General features: G+C 56.2%; 1 protein-coding gene across 2 annotated transcripts in view; it reads left to right on the top strand.

Annotated features, from left to right (window-relative positions):
- The window catches only part of LOC138447681 (adhesion G protein-coupled receptor E1-like), a 927,425-nt gene that overhangs the window by 285,274 nt on the left and 625,443 nt on the right, over nucleotides 1–16,708 (top strand). For both annotated transcript variants that reach the window (XM_069603948.1, XM_069603946.1), the window contains exon 4: nucleotides 1,916–2,062. In XM_069603948.1, the coding sequence (XP_069460049.1) occupies nucleotides 1,916–2,062 (147 nt within the window). The remainder of the gene's footprint in view (nucleotides 1–1,915; nucleotides 2,063–16,708) is intronic.

Genomic DNA, 16,708 nt, shown 5'->3' with positions numbered 1-16,708 from the left:
CCAAGAGAGGCCGGCCAGAGAGTGACAGGAAAGGAGGGAGCAGGTGTGCTGATGAGGATAATCCCAGTCTTACTGGCATTAAGGCAGAGGTCATTGGCGGCACACCACTCCTGGATAGCAGACAGACAGCCAGAGATGAAGGAAGGAGAAGAGGTGGCCGAGGGTAGCCTGAAAATGAGCTGTGTGTCATCCGCATAGCACTGAAAATTGTGGTAGAGAGCGGCAATGCGGTGGGCAAGGAGTGCCAGGTATTGGTTGAACAGCCGGGCTGAGAGGTTAGACCCCTGGGTGACATCACAGGTAGAGAAAAAGATAGTGCAGAGGAAGGACCCAAGTTGCACCTGGAAGGGTCGGTCAGAGAGGAAAGAAATCAGCCATGCCAGGGCCTGACCGGTGATACCAAGGTTATCACGGAGACGATTGAGCAGGATGGCATGGTTGACAGTGTCAAAGGCAGAAGAGAGATCAAGCAAGATGAGGACACAGGGGGTGTTACAGTCAAGGTTGGAGGGCAGGTCTTCACTGATGTTCAGGAGAGAAGTTTCCGTGCTTCTGGCAGCTCTGAAGCCGGACTGATGGTCATGAAGACAACCTACAGATTCAATGTGCATATCGAGCTGGGAGATGGCTAGTTTCTCTAGGAGCTTTCCCAGAAAGGGGGTGATGGAGATTGGGTGATAGTTGGACAGGCAGGAGGGGTTGGCAGAGGGCTTCTTAAGAAGAGGGTGCACAAGGGAGCGCTTTGGTGTGATGGGAAGACGCTGGTGGCGAAGAAGTGGTTGCAGAAGTCAGCCAGGGCAGGAGCCAGGGAGTCCATGTGGACCTTGATGGTTTTGGAGGAACAAGGGTGATCCTGTCTTGATGAGACTTCATAGATCGGACTTGTCTAGAAAACATTGTCTGCGGAGAACAGGGGAAATGCAGAGAAGGAGGGAGGAGAGGTGGCTGCAGAAGGGACAGAGTAAGAGCAGGGAGTAGAGGGAGGGAGGGGAGAGGAGGAGAGTGAGGACAGGATGTCCTGAGTTTTAGAGATGAAGTGAGAAGCCAGGGCCGTGCAAAGGGCCTGGGAAGGGACAGGAGAGGTAGGATTCGCCAGTTCCTTGCAGAACAAACACACAAAACAAGCACAGTGGGCCCTATCCGCCTAGGTTTGCACTGGAGCAAATTGGGAGATGCCCATTGCAGCTCAGATTTGCTCCTGCTACCTTATGCCAGATTCATAAACCCTAAAACTGATGAAAATGTCAAGATGCATTGAGCTTCTCTGAGATTCCTTTGCGCAAATCTTGTGAATTGCATTTGCAGTTGAGTATTGTGGGAGGGTAGAAAGCCGCTGAAAGGATGATGCAGTGACAAGACTCGGTGCAACACAACTTTATTGATAAGTCACTATCATGGACCAGTGCTGCGTCCAACCATCCCTCGGCATCCCTGCAACAGCTCTGCTCCCTCGCCCTGCACCAACCACAAATGCAGTTGAAATGCTGCAATCATGGTTAGCATGGCGCAGCGAACCAGAGCCGCTGCGAGATGACGGACGCAGCACAAGCTCACCACTACAGTGAGCATCTTAAAGACGCTCCAGATTTGCTTGAGTTTTAGGCTTTGAGAATTAGGCATAAGGTAGCAGGATCAAATCTTAGATGGGAAGGTACTTTTCTGATTGGCCCCAGTACCCAGCATGCGCCTGCGGCTGTTGAATATGTTTTGGTTAGCATGTTACCAACAATGGAGAAGACATGGCAATGAGCTGCAACCCTTTATCAGGCAACCTAATCCTGTTTTTTCCGATGATTTGCTTGTGTGTACGTCCTATGCATATTCAAATCTCTTGTGTGAAATAGTCACTAGTTCACTTTCTCATGCGCACAATATGCTCTCTTCCCCCTGGTGAACTGTGGCTTTTTTTTTACAGATATTGATGAGTGTGCTGAGAATTCTGCTGTCTGTGGGCCTCACACTATCTGCATCAACAGGAATGGTGGTTATGACTGCCGCTGCTCTGAAGGGTTTTTCTCACGTGAGGGCAGAGTCTGGATAAAAGGAAGATCTAAGTGTGAAGGTAAGCTACAGCAGCGGTCCATTGGAGAGAGTGGGCTGGACGCCATGTTTGGCTGGGTTCCATTTTGATGAGCCACTGGCTCTCTATGGTGATGCACTTCACAAATAATACATTTCATCCTCTGCTTTTCGACGTCACTTCAAATGTGAATATCGAGTTTGCATATCCCCAAAGTGAACTAAGTACAAGTTCAGTAGGTACTAGAAAAAATATAATATATCGCTTTTCTTTTGTCTACCAAAATGCTCTCTTTGCGGAGTACCTGTACTCAGATTTATTAAACTCGAAAATAGCTGGGGAGAAAAACGCTGAGCGGTAAACTGTGGTCATGAGAAAAAAATGTAGCCTCAATTTTAAATTTAAACACAACTTCCTGTGCTTAAATATACCGTAAATGAATTGCGTAAAAGCCCACTGTAAGGCTTTTTTGCATTTCGTTTACCGTACTTCATATTTTCATTAATTTGCATGACAGAGAGGAGGGGAGGAACGCAAGTTAAGTTTCTACCACTGGCTTCCTCTCTGCCATAGAAATACTCCAGCATTCGTGCCAGTGTAACGTCACTTTTTCCCATCTGTCAGAAAATCCTGCTGACTGAGCATGTGTGCGCATGCTCAGTCAGTACTTAAAGGATAGGCTTTATTGACAGCAGGAATGTGGAGTGCCTGTGTTTGTGAGGTCCCAGGGGTGCAGTTTCTGTAACTTGATGTGAGCCAGGCTCACTGAAATAACAGAACGTGGTGAAGCAGTGTTAAGAGCTAGTTGTAACGAACACAAACAGCACAAACCCAGCACGAACTTCCAAAGGAGGAATTACTCTTGAAGTTTATAAATCAAGAAGATAAAGGCTGCAGACAGGGTAATTCATAGAAATTCGCACAAAAGTGGCGCACGCGGCTGGCGCACAGCGTGCCCGTGCGAATGTCTGCGCCAGCCGCGTGCGCTAAAATCGATTTCCGCGCACAGCGTATTCATGGATTTTCGCATCCAAAACCAGCCGTGGCGCAGCGTGGCGCAGCGACCCTGCAGCAGCGCCAGTTACGCCCCCAAGAACGCCCTCGCACAAGGAAAAGCCTTCAAAATCCCCAAATAATCACAAAGGGCTGTGCCAACCCTGGACCAGTTCACAGGGCTGGCAAACAGCAAACGCCAAGCGGGGAACGTGTATTTCAGTAGTTCGCGGGAAGTTCTACACGCGATTGTCCTGTGTACGTGTGCATCAGGGGTGCGTGGAAAGTAACACACGCAAAAGCAGCAGGGTACGTGTATTCCAGGGGTGCGCGGGAAGTATCACACGCAAAAGCAGCAGGGTACCTGTATCTCAGGGGTGCGTGGGAAGTATCACACGCGATTCCATCAGGGTACGTGTATTCCAGGGGTGCGCGGGAAGTATCACACGCAAAAACAGCAGGGTACGTGTATTCCAGGGGTGCACGGGAAGTATCACACGCAAAAGCAGCAGGGTACGTGTATCTCAGGGGTGCGCGGGAAGTATCACACGCAAAAACAGCAGGGTACGTGTATTTCAGGGGTGCGCGGGAAGTATCACACGCGATCCCATCAGGGTACGTGTATTCCAGGGGTGCGCGGGAAGTATCACATGCAAAAACAGCAGGGTACGTGTATTCCAGGGGTGCACGGGAAGTATCACACGCGATTCCATCAGGGTACGTGTATTACAGGGGTGCGCGGGGAGCACCACACGTGAATTGCACGTGTGGGTCCTCCCAGGTGTTCACTCTACACCCTCCACGGCCCCTGCAGGTGGCCCACACCACAGGGGCCTACCCTGCACATGTCCTGCAGGCACCTCATCCACCATGGCCATGCCCCCCAGCCAACCCACATGTCACCTTGCACTACTGCCCACCAACGCATGTCCCCCTGCACCCCTAGCCACCAGGGGCTGCCTCCACCAGGCCCCCACCCATGTCTCCCATCACCCCCACCCCCCAGCAGTGCAGGGGCAGCCTCCACCAGGCCCCCACTCATGTCTCCCATCACCCCCACCCCCCAGCAGTGCAGGGGCAGCCTCCACCAGGCCCCCACTCATGTCTCCCATCACCCCCAGCCACCAGCGGAAGCCTCCACCAGGCCCTCACTCATGTCTCCCATCACCCCCACCCCCCCCAGCCACCAGGGGCAGCCTCCACCAGGCCCCCACTCATGTCCCCTATTACCCCCACTCCCCAGCAGTGCAGGGGCAGCCTCCACCAGGCCCCCCACTCATGTCTCCCTGCACCCCCACCCCCAGCCACCAGGGGCAGCCTCCACCAGGCCCCCACCCATGTCTCCCTGCACCCCCACCCCCAGCCACCAGGGGCAGCCTCCACCAGGCCCCCACCCATGTCTCCCTGCACCCCCACCCCCACCCACCAGGGGCAGCCTCCACCAGGCCCCCACTCATGTCTCCCATCACCCCCACCCCCCAGCAGTGCTTGGGCAGCCTCCACCAGGCCCCCACTCATGTCTCCCATCACCCCCACCCCTCAGCCACCAGGGGCAGCCTCCACCAGGCCCCCACTCATGTCCCCTATTACCCCCACCCCCCAGCAGTGCAGGGGCAGCCTCCACCAGGCCTCCACTCATGTCTCCCTGCACCCCCACCCCCCAGCCACCAGGGGCAGCCTCCACCAGGCCTCCACCCATGTCTCCCATCACCCCCACCCCCAAGCAGTGCAGGGGCAGCCTCCACCAGGCCCCCACTCATGTCCAACTCATGTCTCCCTGCACCTCCACCCCCCAGCAGTGCAGGGGCAGCCTTCACCAGGCCCCCACGCATGTCCATCTCATGTCTCCCTGCACCTCCACCCCCCAGGGGCAGCCTCCACCAGGCCCCCACCCATGTCTCCCCTCACCCCCTGCCACCAGGGCAGCCTCCACCAGGCCCCCTCCCATGTCTCCCATCACCCCCACCCTCCAGCAGTGCAGGGGCAGCCTCCACCAGGCCCCCACCCATGTCTCCCATCACCCCCACCCCCCTGCCACCAGGGGCAGCCTCCACCAGGCCCCCACTCATGTCCCCTATTACCCCCACCCCCCAGCAGTGCAGGGGCAGCCTCCACCAGGCCCCCACTCATGTCCCCTATTACCCCCACCCCCCAGCAGTGCAGGGGCAGCCTCCACCAGGCCCCCACTCATGTCTCCCTGCACCCCCACCCCCCAGCCACCAGGGGCAGCCTCCACCAGGTCCCCACTCATGTCTCCCATCACCCCCACCCCCTAGCCACCAGGGGCAGCCTCCACCAGGCCCCACCCATGTCTCCCATCACCCCCACCCCCCAGCAGTGCAGGGGCAGCCTCCACCAGGCCCCCACTCATGTCCAACTCATGTCTCCCTGCACCTCCACCCCCCAGCAGTGCAGGGGCAGCCTCCACCAGGCCCCCACTCATGTCTCCCATCACCCCCACCCCCCTGCAGTGCAGGGGCAGCCTCCACCAGGCCCCCACTCATGTCTACCACCACCCCCACCCCCCAGCCACCAGGGGCAGCCTCCACCAGGCCCCCACCCATGTCTCCCATCACCCCCACCCCCCAGCAGTGCAGGGGCAGCCTCCACCAGGCCCCCACTCATGTCTCCCATCACCCCCACCCCCCAGCAGTGCAGGGGCAGCCTCCACCAGGCCCCCACTCACGTCTCCCAGCCAACATGTCACCACAATGTAGATCCCTGGCCCTTATGGTCAGCCTCCAAATGGCAAACACCCACCCGAGTATTGCATCCACCCACTTAGAAATTGCAAAAACATGACAGAAGCCCAATTGCAAGTTTTGAAATGAACACATGTCCCTCACATACACCCAATGGGTGTCAGTGAATGTCAAGACCCATATCATGATATGCATGAAACCAATGAGATGATACTACACATTGAACTTTGAAGAAAAAATATGTATTAAAAGCAACATAAATTGATTCAAAAATAAACAAACAATAATAGAAATTTAACACAAAAAAAACAGCAGGCCCGTGAAAAAATGCTAAACCACAAATCATAATGCAAAGGAAAGGTGTCCAAAGTCACAAATTAAAATCGAAAACCATTGCTCCATGGCGAAATCATAATAAAAATTGAAAATCCAAAAGTCAACTATGTACAGATAACTACCCAGGGTCCATGATCCCAACCGAAGAAATGAAACCTATCTAATAACACTACCTAAAAAAAAAAACTATATACAAAAATGTGGCCCATTGTCCAAAAGGTCCAAAAATAAAGCCAAACCAAAGTAAACCTAACACTAACTATATAACTATTTACAAGGGCAGCGGGCTAGTCCGACGGCTCACTTCGGGATGTTCCGGGCCAGGGCATCATCGAACTCCTGCTCAATGTCCCGGAGGCGCTCCTCCTCCATGGCCCCGAGGGTCGGCAGGGCCGTCCACATGATCCCCCCAAACTCCCTGCGGATTGCCTCTAGGCACTCGGCACGCCTCAGGGCCCTCTGCATGGAGTTCTCCGCCCTGACCATCGTGAGCCGTGCCTCTTCCGCCCACTGCCGCTCCGCATCTATGGCGTGGCCCAACCGCTGCCACACAGAAGAAACTTCCCGTCCTGGGTCCTCCTGCCCTCCGGCCGATGCCTGCCCCTCCGATGTGGAAGGCCCCGAGCCATCATGGCTCCCACCACGTTGCTTCTGCTGCTGCGCCTCTGCCCGTGCACTGCCTCCTGCTGCCTGCACATCCTCCGCTGGCTGGGGTGCAGTTGTTGATGTGGCCACCCCTGCTGGACGTCCGACTCCCGACTGTGGCAGGGATGCCTCCTCCACCAGCCTGGCCGCACCGTCAGAGGCAGCTCCACAGGGCACCCAGGTGACTGATGGGTGGGAAGATGGCACGGAGGACGACTGGCGCATAGGGGGTTCAGTTGAGGAGGGGGTCTGAGCAAGCCCCATCAAACGGAGGAATCCGGCCTGGGTGACCTGTCCCAGTAGGCCGACGCGGTCAACGAGCCATTCGAGATGACGTGCAGTCTCCTCATGAAAAGACTGCAGGTCACCTCGCATGGCCCGTTGACGCAACGCCACACCAGTCAGGACAGGCTCAACCCGGACTCGGATAGCCACGTCCGCAGGCAGAGGAAGGCCAGTTGTCGTGAGCTTATCCCCTGCCTGAAAACGGGTCTGGACGTAGGCATCCCTGCTGATGCAAGATGATGCAGTGACAGGATCAGGGACAGGATTGCACACAGGCACCCCCGCGGCGACCTGTGCTGCCTCCTGTCCCTGGTCCTGCACTGCACCACTAGCACCAGTGGAATCCCCACCTCCAGACCCCGTCTCTGTTTCTTGCACGGCCTCCTCCTCCACCAAACCCCCCACCAACCTGGATGACTCCGTGCCATCTTCCCCCGTTGGGCCCTGTGGGGTCCCAGCTGCCCCTTCTGCTGCCGAGGAGTCCAACTCCGACCTCTGCCTCTTGGACCTCCCCCCGGCAGCTGCGGCCTGGGACGCGGCACCGGACTCCTCACTCCCCGACGAGATCACAACCTGGGAGGGGAGCCGGGCCTTGCGGCTCCGGCTGGCGGTGCGATCCCCGCCGCTGTGCTCCACAGCACCTTCTCCGCCCTCTTCATCTGTTGACGCTGCAGACAGGGAGAAATAAAACACAGGCATCAGGGCACTGTACAATGGACACATACACACATGACAGTTGCACATGAGTGGCATTGGCAAACCTCAGACATGGCATCACAATCTGCAACACACATGTCATTTCAACTTGCACACATGAGCCATACCACAGCCACATTGCAACTGCCAGCACCATCCATACACATACAACAGCATGAGCAGACAAAGGTGAGCCAGACATCACATGCAACACAGGGAGTGCACTACACATGCACGCACACACCACACTTGCATGCATGTGTACACCTCAGCCAACTGTCTAAGTGTTCCGATGGGCATCCATGTCACATCTGCCAATCAGGCTTCCACATCCCGCTGTCACATGCATCCATGTTGCATCACTGTTGCACCCTTGTCAAATACACACACATGCACATGTACACAGTGCTGATACATGCAGCTGAAAACAACATACATGCGTGACATCACGAACATGCCCACTTACATACATATTCATCCAAACATGTGTGCCCACACAACTGCATTTGGCATGCAAGCCTACACACACAAGCGCCATCCATGTCTCACACATGACAGCCCTCGCATGTGTTAGCCTCACAGCCCTGTACACCCCCACCCATACTCGGCCCCATACAAACAGAAGTGCAACCGGCACACTACTGGCACATCACCACACGCACAGCTTACAATCATGATGCATGTACACTTACCGCTCGACTCCAGGCGGGTCTGCCTCTCAAGGACCTGGACGTGGAGCGCTGGGGATATGCGTTCCAGGACCCTCATCTGATCTTCCGACAAGTGCCCCCGGCGCCCCTTAGCTTCCGCTGCCTTCAAGAGGCGCCAGGCCTTGTTCAGGGTCCTGGACCTGAAGTCCTCCCAGCGCTTCTTGACATGTTGGAAGTCGCGGACTGCCACCCCCTCCGCGTTGATGGCAGTCACGATGTCGGTCCAGATCCGAGTCCGTCCTTCCTTGTCGGCGCGCACACTTCCGTAGAGGGCATCATACTGCCCCAGGACTTGCTCCACCAGGACACCAACTTCCCTGGCACTGAAGCTGGTGCCCCTCTGCCTCTCTGGCCGGGTGTTGTCAGTGGTGCCAAATGTTGCAGTGCCCGACATGACAACCCCAGAGGCAGGAGTGGGTGGGCAACTGGGTCCTGGGGCTGGGCTGTGGAGCGATGGAATCCCAGTCGGGAGTCTTCGGTTCCAGCAGGGGTGGTCACAGCAACAGCACCCCTGGCTGATGTGCAGGCAGCAAATGGCAGGGCACGTGGGCAGCAGGCAGTCAGGCAGCAGCAGATGGCAGGTGGGAGCGTGCTCGGGGCTCTGGGGGGCAGTAATTCGGCCTTCTGGGCAGGAGCGTGGTCTTCCGTGTGCTTACGCGTGGCCAGCTTTATACGGAGTGATTTGGCACGTGAAAATCCTGCACATCTGCGTGTGAATCGAGGAAAGGCCCTTAGCGCGTATGCACGTCAGCACGCATATGCAATTTCATTGGACCAAAGGCCCTTAGCGCGTAAGCGCGTCTGTGACGTGATGCGCGCGGGTGTTTCCCTGATTACACGTGATGACAGAGCATACGTGGATTTCCACCAATCGCGTGTGGAACTTCCTGCGCACCCCAGAAATACATGTACCCAGGCCAATCGCGTGTATGCTCACTTCCCTCCGATTACACGCGATGACACTCGGACGTGCAGTTTTACCACGTGTGCTCGCATATGCGATTTCATTGGCCCAAAGGCCACCATGCGCAGCTGTGACATCACGCGCATGGCCGTAGAGAATGGCGCGTGTAAAAATGAAGAGATACACGTCCGAGTGTCAAAGCGCGTAATTGGTGGAAATGTCCTCATCGCGTATGCGCGTCTGTGACGTGGGTATAAAAGGTACGTGTAGAATGCCATTTCCTTGTACGTGCTTTTCGTGGAGAGCGAGTGGGTGAATTCTGTACTTCTTGTCGGTTCACACGCGATTTACTTCACGGCGTTTCAAGTTCGTACTCCCTGTTACCTCTGACAGCTTTTTCTCGTTTCCTCTTTTTCCTGGGCCTGTTTCCTCAAACAGCGTTCCCTTCTACTGTTGTCCTGTCTCCTCAGACAGCGTACAATTCTTCTTTTGGCGGGGGTGTTGCCAACGCTCACATGCGCATATTTTTCACGCTTTTGTTCCTGGCAGACGGTGAGTCGCGCACGTATTTAACATCTGTGCTTGCCCCGTGTGTCGCGTACCCCTTCAGAGGCCATTCTAGGCTGCGTGTGACACGCATACGTTCATTCTTGTGTTTCTGGGTGCCACAGCGTAGTGCAGGTTTATTTTTCCACGCATGTGGTCTAGGAGGGGTTGCGTGCACCTTACTTCGCTTTATTGGGGTGCCTGTGCGTTGCGTGACCCATTATCTTTCCCCAGGGGTGACATACAGCCTTGCTAGAGCACTAGGGTACGATTACCATCTGGTACCCAACCCTTTTGACTCCCAATTGCCCAGGACAATATTTCACATCGACTCCCATACGCACAATAACATCAGTGCCATGGCTGGGAGGCGACCAAGCCGTAAGGGTGGCAAAGGTGGCCGAGCCCCAAGTGGTGGCCGTGGTGGATCCAGTAGGGGACGTGGCCGTGACTTGCAGGGTGCCCCTAGCCCCCCATGTGTGGAGGAGCAGTCAGGGACACCCATGCCCCCCCCCCTGGTTGAGGTTACCGTGGCTGACACCATCCATGCTCAGCCCTTGTTGGACCAGCCCACTGTGGATCCAGACCTGGCACAGGGTGACTCCATGGCTGACTTCCAGGTCAGCAGGTCTAGGCCACATGTGCCGGTGAACGTTGGTGTCATCAGGCCACATGGATCAGGGGCAGCTAGGTCATCTGCTGCCCCGCGTAGGCAGGCTGGGAAGGCTGCAGGGGCAGCTGCGGCTCCATCCACCCCACCTCTCACACACCCATCCAGGACAGTGTCGGTCCAAGTCCATCATGCTGACATTCCCCCTGACACCATCACACTTGAGCTAATGCCTGCACCAACTCCCATGCTGAGTGTGCAATCCCACGCTCCTGCCCCTAGTGTCCAGAGCAGCGTAGGACACTCAGGATCCCCACCACCTTCCAAGCGGAAGAGGAAGAGTGCTCGTCCAGTAGAGGCTGATGCCCCAGACACGGCTACACAGTCCGGCCCGTCAAGGAAGCCCAGCTTCAATGAGGCCGAACTGAATGCACTTGTAGAGTATGTGTCCGCACATGACCGCGAAATGGTGATTGTTGCAGGATCCAAGACCACACCTGCACAACGTCAGGCACACTGGCAGACCATTGCGGACATCATAAGTGCCCTTGGAATCGTGAGGCGCACAGCTAATGAATGCTACAAGCGCTGGAATGACCTGAAGCGCAGGGCAAAGAATAAGCTGGCCTCAAGTCATGCCGCAACTCTAGTGACTGGAGGTGGGTCTCCAGCAGACGACATAGAACTCACTCTACATGAGCAGGTTGCTGGGACCTACATCACGGAGGAACAGATCCAAGGCGTGGGAGAACTGGCAGATTACGAGGCATTGTCCGGTGAGTGCACATGCATGTGTGTGTCATCCATGTGCATGGTGTGTGTGGGAGGGCTTCTGTTTGGGTGCCAGGGGAGGGTGTGTGTGCCTGAGTGGTTTGGGTCACCCATGTGCCTCTTCCTATACATTCTTGGCACCAGCATTTGGGTATAGCAGCATCCCTTCGGCCAACATTAGACATCCAGCCCAACACCACGCCAGTTGCCCTTGGAGTGTCATCTTGCCACAACACTGTTGCCTATTTACCTCTGTTTATTCAGGCAGATTGTTTGCATACCACCACTTTTACTCGGGATTTCTCAGTCCTATTGTCACATGTCTGACATGGCTATGGTACAGTGGACTGGCTCAGTTTCCTGGACATGATTAGTTTAGACATGTCCCTGTGCTATAGGATCATTTTTGACTGGCAGCTGCAGGTTAAACATTTGAACCATTACAATGAAAATAATCAATAATATGAGCAAACTGGACTGAATGAACAATTGGTGACCTCCTCTCCCTCTTCACTTTATGGCTAGGGTACATGCCATCTGTGTGATGGCATGTGTATTTGACCTGCCAATCACTGGCCAATGTGTGATGCCACTGCTAGGCAGAATGCAGCAAATGTGTTCATCTTCCATCTTGGTGTCATCAATGTGTGCCATCTGCCTCCCCATCACACGCAGTGACGGTGCATGCATGGGAGTGTTTTAGTCATGTGGGACATGTGTCAATCAAGTACTGTTTCTGTAGCCTCTCAGCCCTAATTGTGTGCCATAGTGCTAATGCCTGTTTCCATTTGTTTTCTTTTATGTCTTTGCAGGGGAAGACGCACTTGATACTGCTGGGGTTGTGGAGATGGTGCAGACCCAGGAGGGGTCTGAGGGCCGACCGACCACCAGTGAGGGACGTGGTGTGTTGGTGGGTGAGAACCCACAACTGCTGCAGGTCGTGCTCTTAAGGGGTGTCTCTGGCTGCACCTCCCCCGAGCTGTATTAAGGTGTCGATTCGGATGATGAGACCTACGTGCCGTCGCAGGTGAGTGTTCCTGGGAGGGATTCTGTTCTTTCCGACCCACCTGCACCAGGGTTAGAACCCTCAATGGGGATGTCAGTGTTGGCAGGTACGCCTTTGGTGGTTACGGATGCAGGGTCACACTCCGCGACATCTGATCCTGTTCCTGGGCCAGCAGATCAGAGGTGGAATGCAATCCTGCAGCCTCAGGCAGTGCCGGCACAGCAAGGCGCAGTTTGCCTTGCCCCAGACAGGTGTGGTGCCCACCGACGTGGTGGCCGTACGCCACCTGGCAATACCGCATGGGAGCAATCCATTTACGGTATGGCAACCCAACAGGCAGCATCATCAGAGATAATGGCTCAGGCCATGGATAGGGTGGCCACTTCCATTGTCCCCCCCGAAAGGCTGATGGAGCGACTACAGCAGGCAACCGACTCCATCTGCCAGTCACACAGGGAGGACATGTTGGCGTCCGACAGGGACAGGCGGGCGGCACTGGCAACTCTGCAGGAAGCCATCTCCATAGAGTCCCCGGGCCACAGGGAAGCCCTGAGGCTGGAACTCCTTCACCTCAGGACGACTCTTGTTGAGCTTGAGGCTTCAACAAACCGAAGGACAGAACAGCTGCTGGAGTGTCTCACCCGTACGCTCTCAGCTGAGATGCAGGCAACTAGGGCGGAGGTCCGGGCATCCCGTGAGTTGTTGCATGGGGACCTCCGCACACTTATCCTCCAGAACGAGACCTACCACACCCGCATGCTTGCAGCCATGGAGGAACAGACTAGGGCTTTGCGTGGGCTGCCTCCCATAGTGCCACCACCTCCTGATGCAGCTGCAGAGGGTGAGGATAGCGACAGCAGTGATACTCCCACAATAGGGTAGCCTTGTAGGCCATGAGCCCATGGAGGTGTGTTTTTTTTCCGCAAGATCCACACAGCTGGGTTTTGGTGTGCACCCTGTCCTCGGACCTCCTGGGTGGCCTCCCCCACCCCCCCGGGCCCATTAATGGCCATTTTTGATATTTTTTTTTTTTTGGGACAGTGTGTTGCCTTGTGTGGCTCCCGTGGGCATACGCTGCATTGTGGCTGGGCACATGCAGGCTTGTCATGGATTTGGTTCAGATGCTTGGGTTTTTGTCACACACACCCCTCCTGCTTCCCGTTTCCATGGGCTTGCAAAGGGTGTGCCCAAGTGACATTGACGTACATGGTGACATTGGACTCCAATGAGCTGTGTGGGCAGTCTGTAGTCAATAATGTGTATACATTCATAGTGCATATTGTTGTTGTATTGTACACTGCATGGTGTATTGATATGTGCCTCTGCATCCATCTCATCCTCCATATTTGCAGGTCCATTCCTCATGTCTTCACAATGCGGTCCACCTTGGAACTGGAGTCCATGTTGTAAGCAGTGCACCTACACTCTTGCGTGGCGCTAACACTGTATACTTGGAAGTGTTCGGAGGGCTGTCATCATCAGGTGGTGAGGCTAGCTAATTTTTAGGTCTGTAATGTCATGTTTAAGGTAGGTTGGAGGTTGTGTAGGTGATTGGTATTCTTGGTAAGTATTTGTTAATGTGGGTTGTAGGTCCTGCATTACTGTGAGCATTTCATGTGTGGACATGTTTCCATTAGGGACACTGTAGCTGGTGACACTTGGGGCATGTTGTGGGGATTAATTTCTTTCCTCTCACATTGCATGACATGCCATGGTGTGTTGTGTGGCCGTGCCGGGGAGGGGGTGGGTGACATGGCACTGTTTTCATGTAGTATTTTGCGAGTGGGTATTCATTTCTGCAGCATGGAAGTGTCTTTTCATGACACTGCATTGGTGGTGTTTGTGTAGGTAGGGATGCACACATTGTGACACTTCCACATGAACAATCTCAGGCTGCTATGGTTCTGACAGTTGACAGTCCCTTTGTTCGTCTTAATTGTCAGGTCGAGTCATCATTGCTTATCAGATGGTATGTGCCAGGCCTGTGTGCCCTCCACTGGGGTGTGATTTCTATGTGAAGTAATTAGCCACCAGCTGCGTACGGGCTGCCTCACCCCGTGCCCTCTCCCCTCCCATGCGCAGCGGCCATGCATGTGGTTGGGGATGTGGGGGCACCACCATGTCCACAGCCAGGCCACGGCGTGTTGCAACATTGTGCAGTACACATGCTGCCACTATGATCCTGCACACTACTGGGGGCGCATATAACAGCTGCCCGCCAGAACGGTCAAGGGAGCGAAAGCGTGACTTGAGCACTCTGAATGTGCGCTCCACTATGCCCCGGGTTGCAATATGGGCTGTGTTGTATCTTACCTCTGGAGGCGTGATGGGGTTCCGAATTGGCGTCATCATGTGGGTGCTCAGAGGGTAGGCACTGTCCCCTGGTGAGGAGGTGATGGGTATCATTAGTGGGGCAGTGACATAACTCTGCATGTGACATGCATGCATGTGCAGTGGCATTCATACTCACCAAGCAGCCATCTATCGCCATGCCGCCCAGCTTCTAGGTCCCAGCTTAGGGTAGACATTCGGTAAATTAAGCTGTCGTGGGTGGACCCTGGATAGTTGGCATATACTGAGGTGATGATTCCCTTAGCATTACATACTACCTGCACGTTGGTGGAATGCCAGTGCTTGCGGTTCCTATAGATGTGCTCAGATGCCCTGGGGGGACGTAGTGCCACATGGGTGCTGTCAATGGCACCTAGCACTTTTGGGAATTGTGCCACACCGTAGAAATCTAGGGTGGCAGCCTGCCTTTCTGCAGGTGTCCTGGGCAGGTATATGTGCCTACGGACTGATGGGCGTGCAGTGATGATGTTCAAGACCTGGTGTAGGCAGCGTGACTGCGTGGCCTGTGACACCCCACCCACTATGGCACTTGTCCGCTGAAATGATCCTGTGGCCAAGAAGTGCAGTACATTGAGGACCTTCTCCAGGGGGCTGAGTGCTTGGGAGCACAGGGTGGGTGATGTGAGGTCATCCTCCCACTCACTGACCAGGTCCAGTATGTGTGGGGGAAACCTGTACCTCCCATACACCTGGTCATCAGGCATCCCAAAAAGACTGGTTCTGGGAGTGAAAATTCGGGCCCTCACTATCCTCCTCCTCCTCCTTTGGTAACCCATGGCCACTGCTGCTAGGGATGGTATATTCATCCTGGCGTATGAGCTTGTTTGTTGTTTGCACGCACTTTTATGCTGCGCGGGTCGACGTACGCCTGCTTCAGGCTGGCGTACGTGTCTCAGGATTGGACCATTTAGTGTTCGGCACGTCGTAGGCGAACGTGTGAATCTTCCCGCCCACCCCAGGAATACACGTAGCACGCTCTCCCAGGCCCAGTCGCGTGTGGAAGTTCACGCGCTCCCCGAAGTACACGTACCCAGGCCAATCGCGTGTGGAAGTTCACGCGCACCCCGAAGTACACGTACCCAGGCCAATCGCGTGTGGGACTTCCCGCGCACCCCGTAGTACACGTACCCAGGCCAATCGCATGGCTGGGGGGGTGAGGGTGCAGGGGGACATGTGTGGGGGCCTGGTGGAGGCTGCCCCTGGTGGCTGGGGGGTGGGGGTGCAGGGAGATATGAGTGGGGGCCTGGTGGAGGCTGCCCCTGCACTGCTGGGGGGTGGGGTGGTGGTAGACATGAGTGGGGGCCTGGTGGAGGCTGCCCCTGGTGGCTGGGGGGTGGGGGTGGTGGTAGACATGGGTGGGGGCCTGGTGGAGGCTGCCCCTGCACTGCTGGGGGGTGGGGGTGCAGGGAGACATGAGTGGGGGCCTGGTGGAGGCTGCCCCTGCACTGCTGGGGGGTGGGGGTGGTGGTAGACATGAGTGGGGGCCTGGTGGAGGCTGCCCCTGCACTGCTGGGGGGTGGGGGTGGTGGTAGACATGAGTGGGGGCCTGGTGGAGGCTGCCCCTGGTGGCTGGGTGGTGGGGGTGCAGGGGGACATAAGTGGGGGCCTGGTGGAGGCTGCCCCTGCACTGCTGGGGGGTGGGGTGGTGGTAGACATGAGTGGGGGCCTGGCGGAGGCTGCCCCTGCACTGCTGGGGGGTGGGGGTGCAGGGAGACATGAGTGGGGGCCTGGTGGAGGCTGCCCCTGAACTGCTGGGGGTGGGGGTGATAGGGGACATGAGTGGGGGCCTGGTGGAGGCTGCCCCAGGTGGCTGGGGGGTGGGGGTGCAGGGGGACATGTGTGGGAGCCTGGTGGAGGCTGCCCCTGGTGGCTGGGGGGTGGGGGTGCAGGGGGACATGTGTGGGAGGCTGGTGGAGGCTGCCCCAGCACTGCTGGGGGGGTGGAGGTGGTGGTAGACATGAGTGGGGGCCTGGTGGAGGATGCCCCTGGTGGCTGGGGGGTGGGGGTGGTGGTAGACATGGGTGGGGGCCTGGTGGAGGCTGCCCCTGCACTGCTGGGGGGTGGGGGTGGTGGTAGACATGAGTGGGGGCCTGGTGGAGGCTGCCCCTGGTGGCTGGGGGGTGGTGGTGCAG

This window comes from Ambystoma mexicanum, chromosome 3q (assembly GCF_040938575.1).
Source record: "Ambystoma mexicanum isolate Mex_15411 chromosome 3q, UKY_AmexF1_1, whole genome shotgun sequence".
NCBI classification, from domain to species: domain Eukaryota; kingdom Metazoa; phylum Chordata; class Amphibia; order Caudata; family Ambystomatidae; genus Ambystoma; species Ambystoma mexicanum.
The sequence above is the reverse complement of the archived record's forward strand: the minus strand, read 5'-3'. Positions and strand labels throughout refer to the sequence as shown.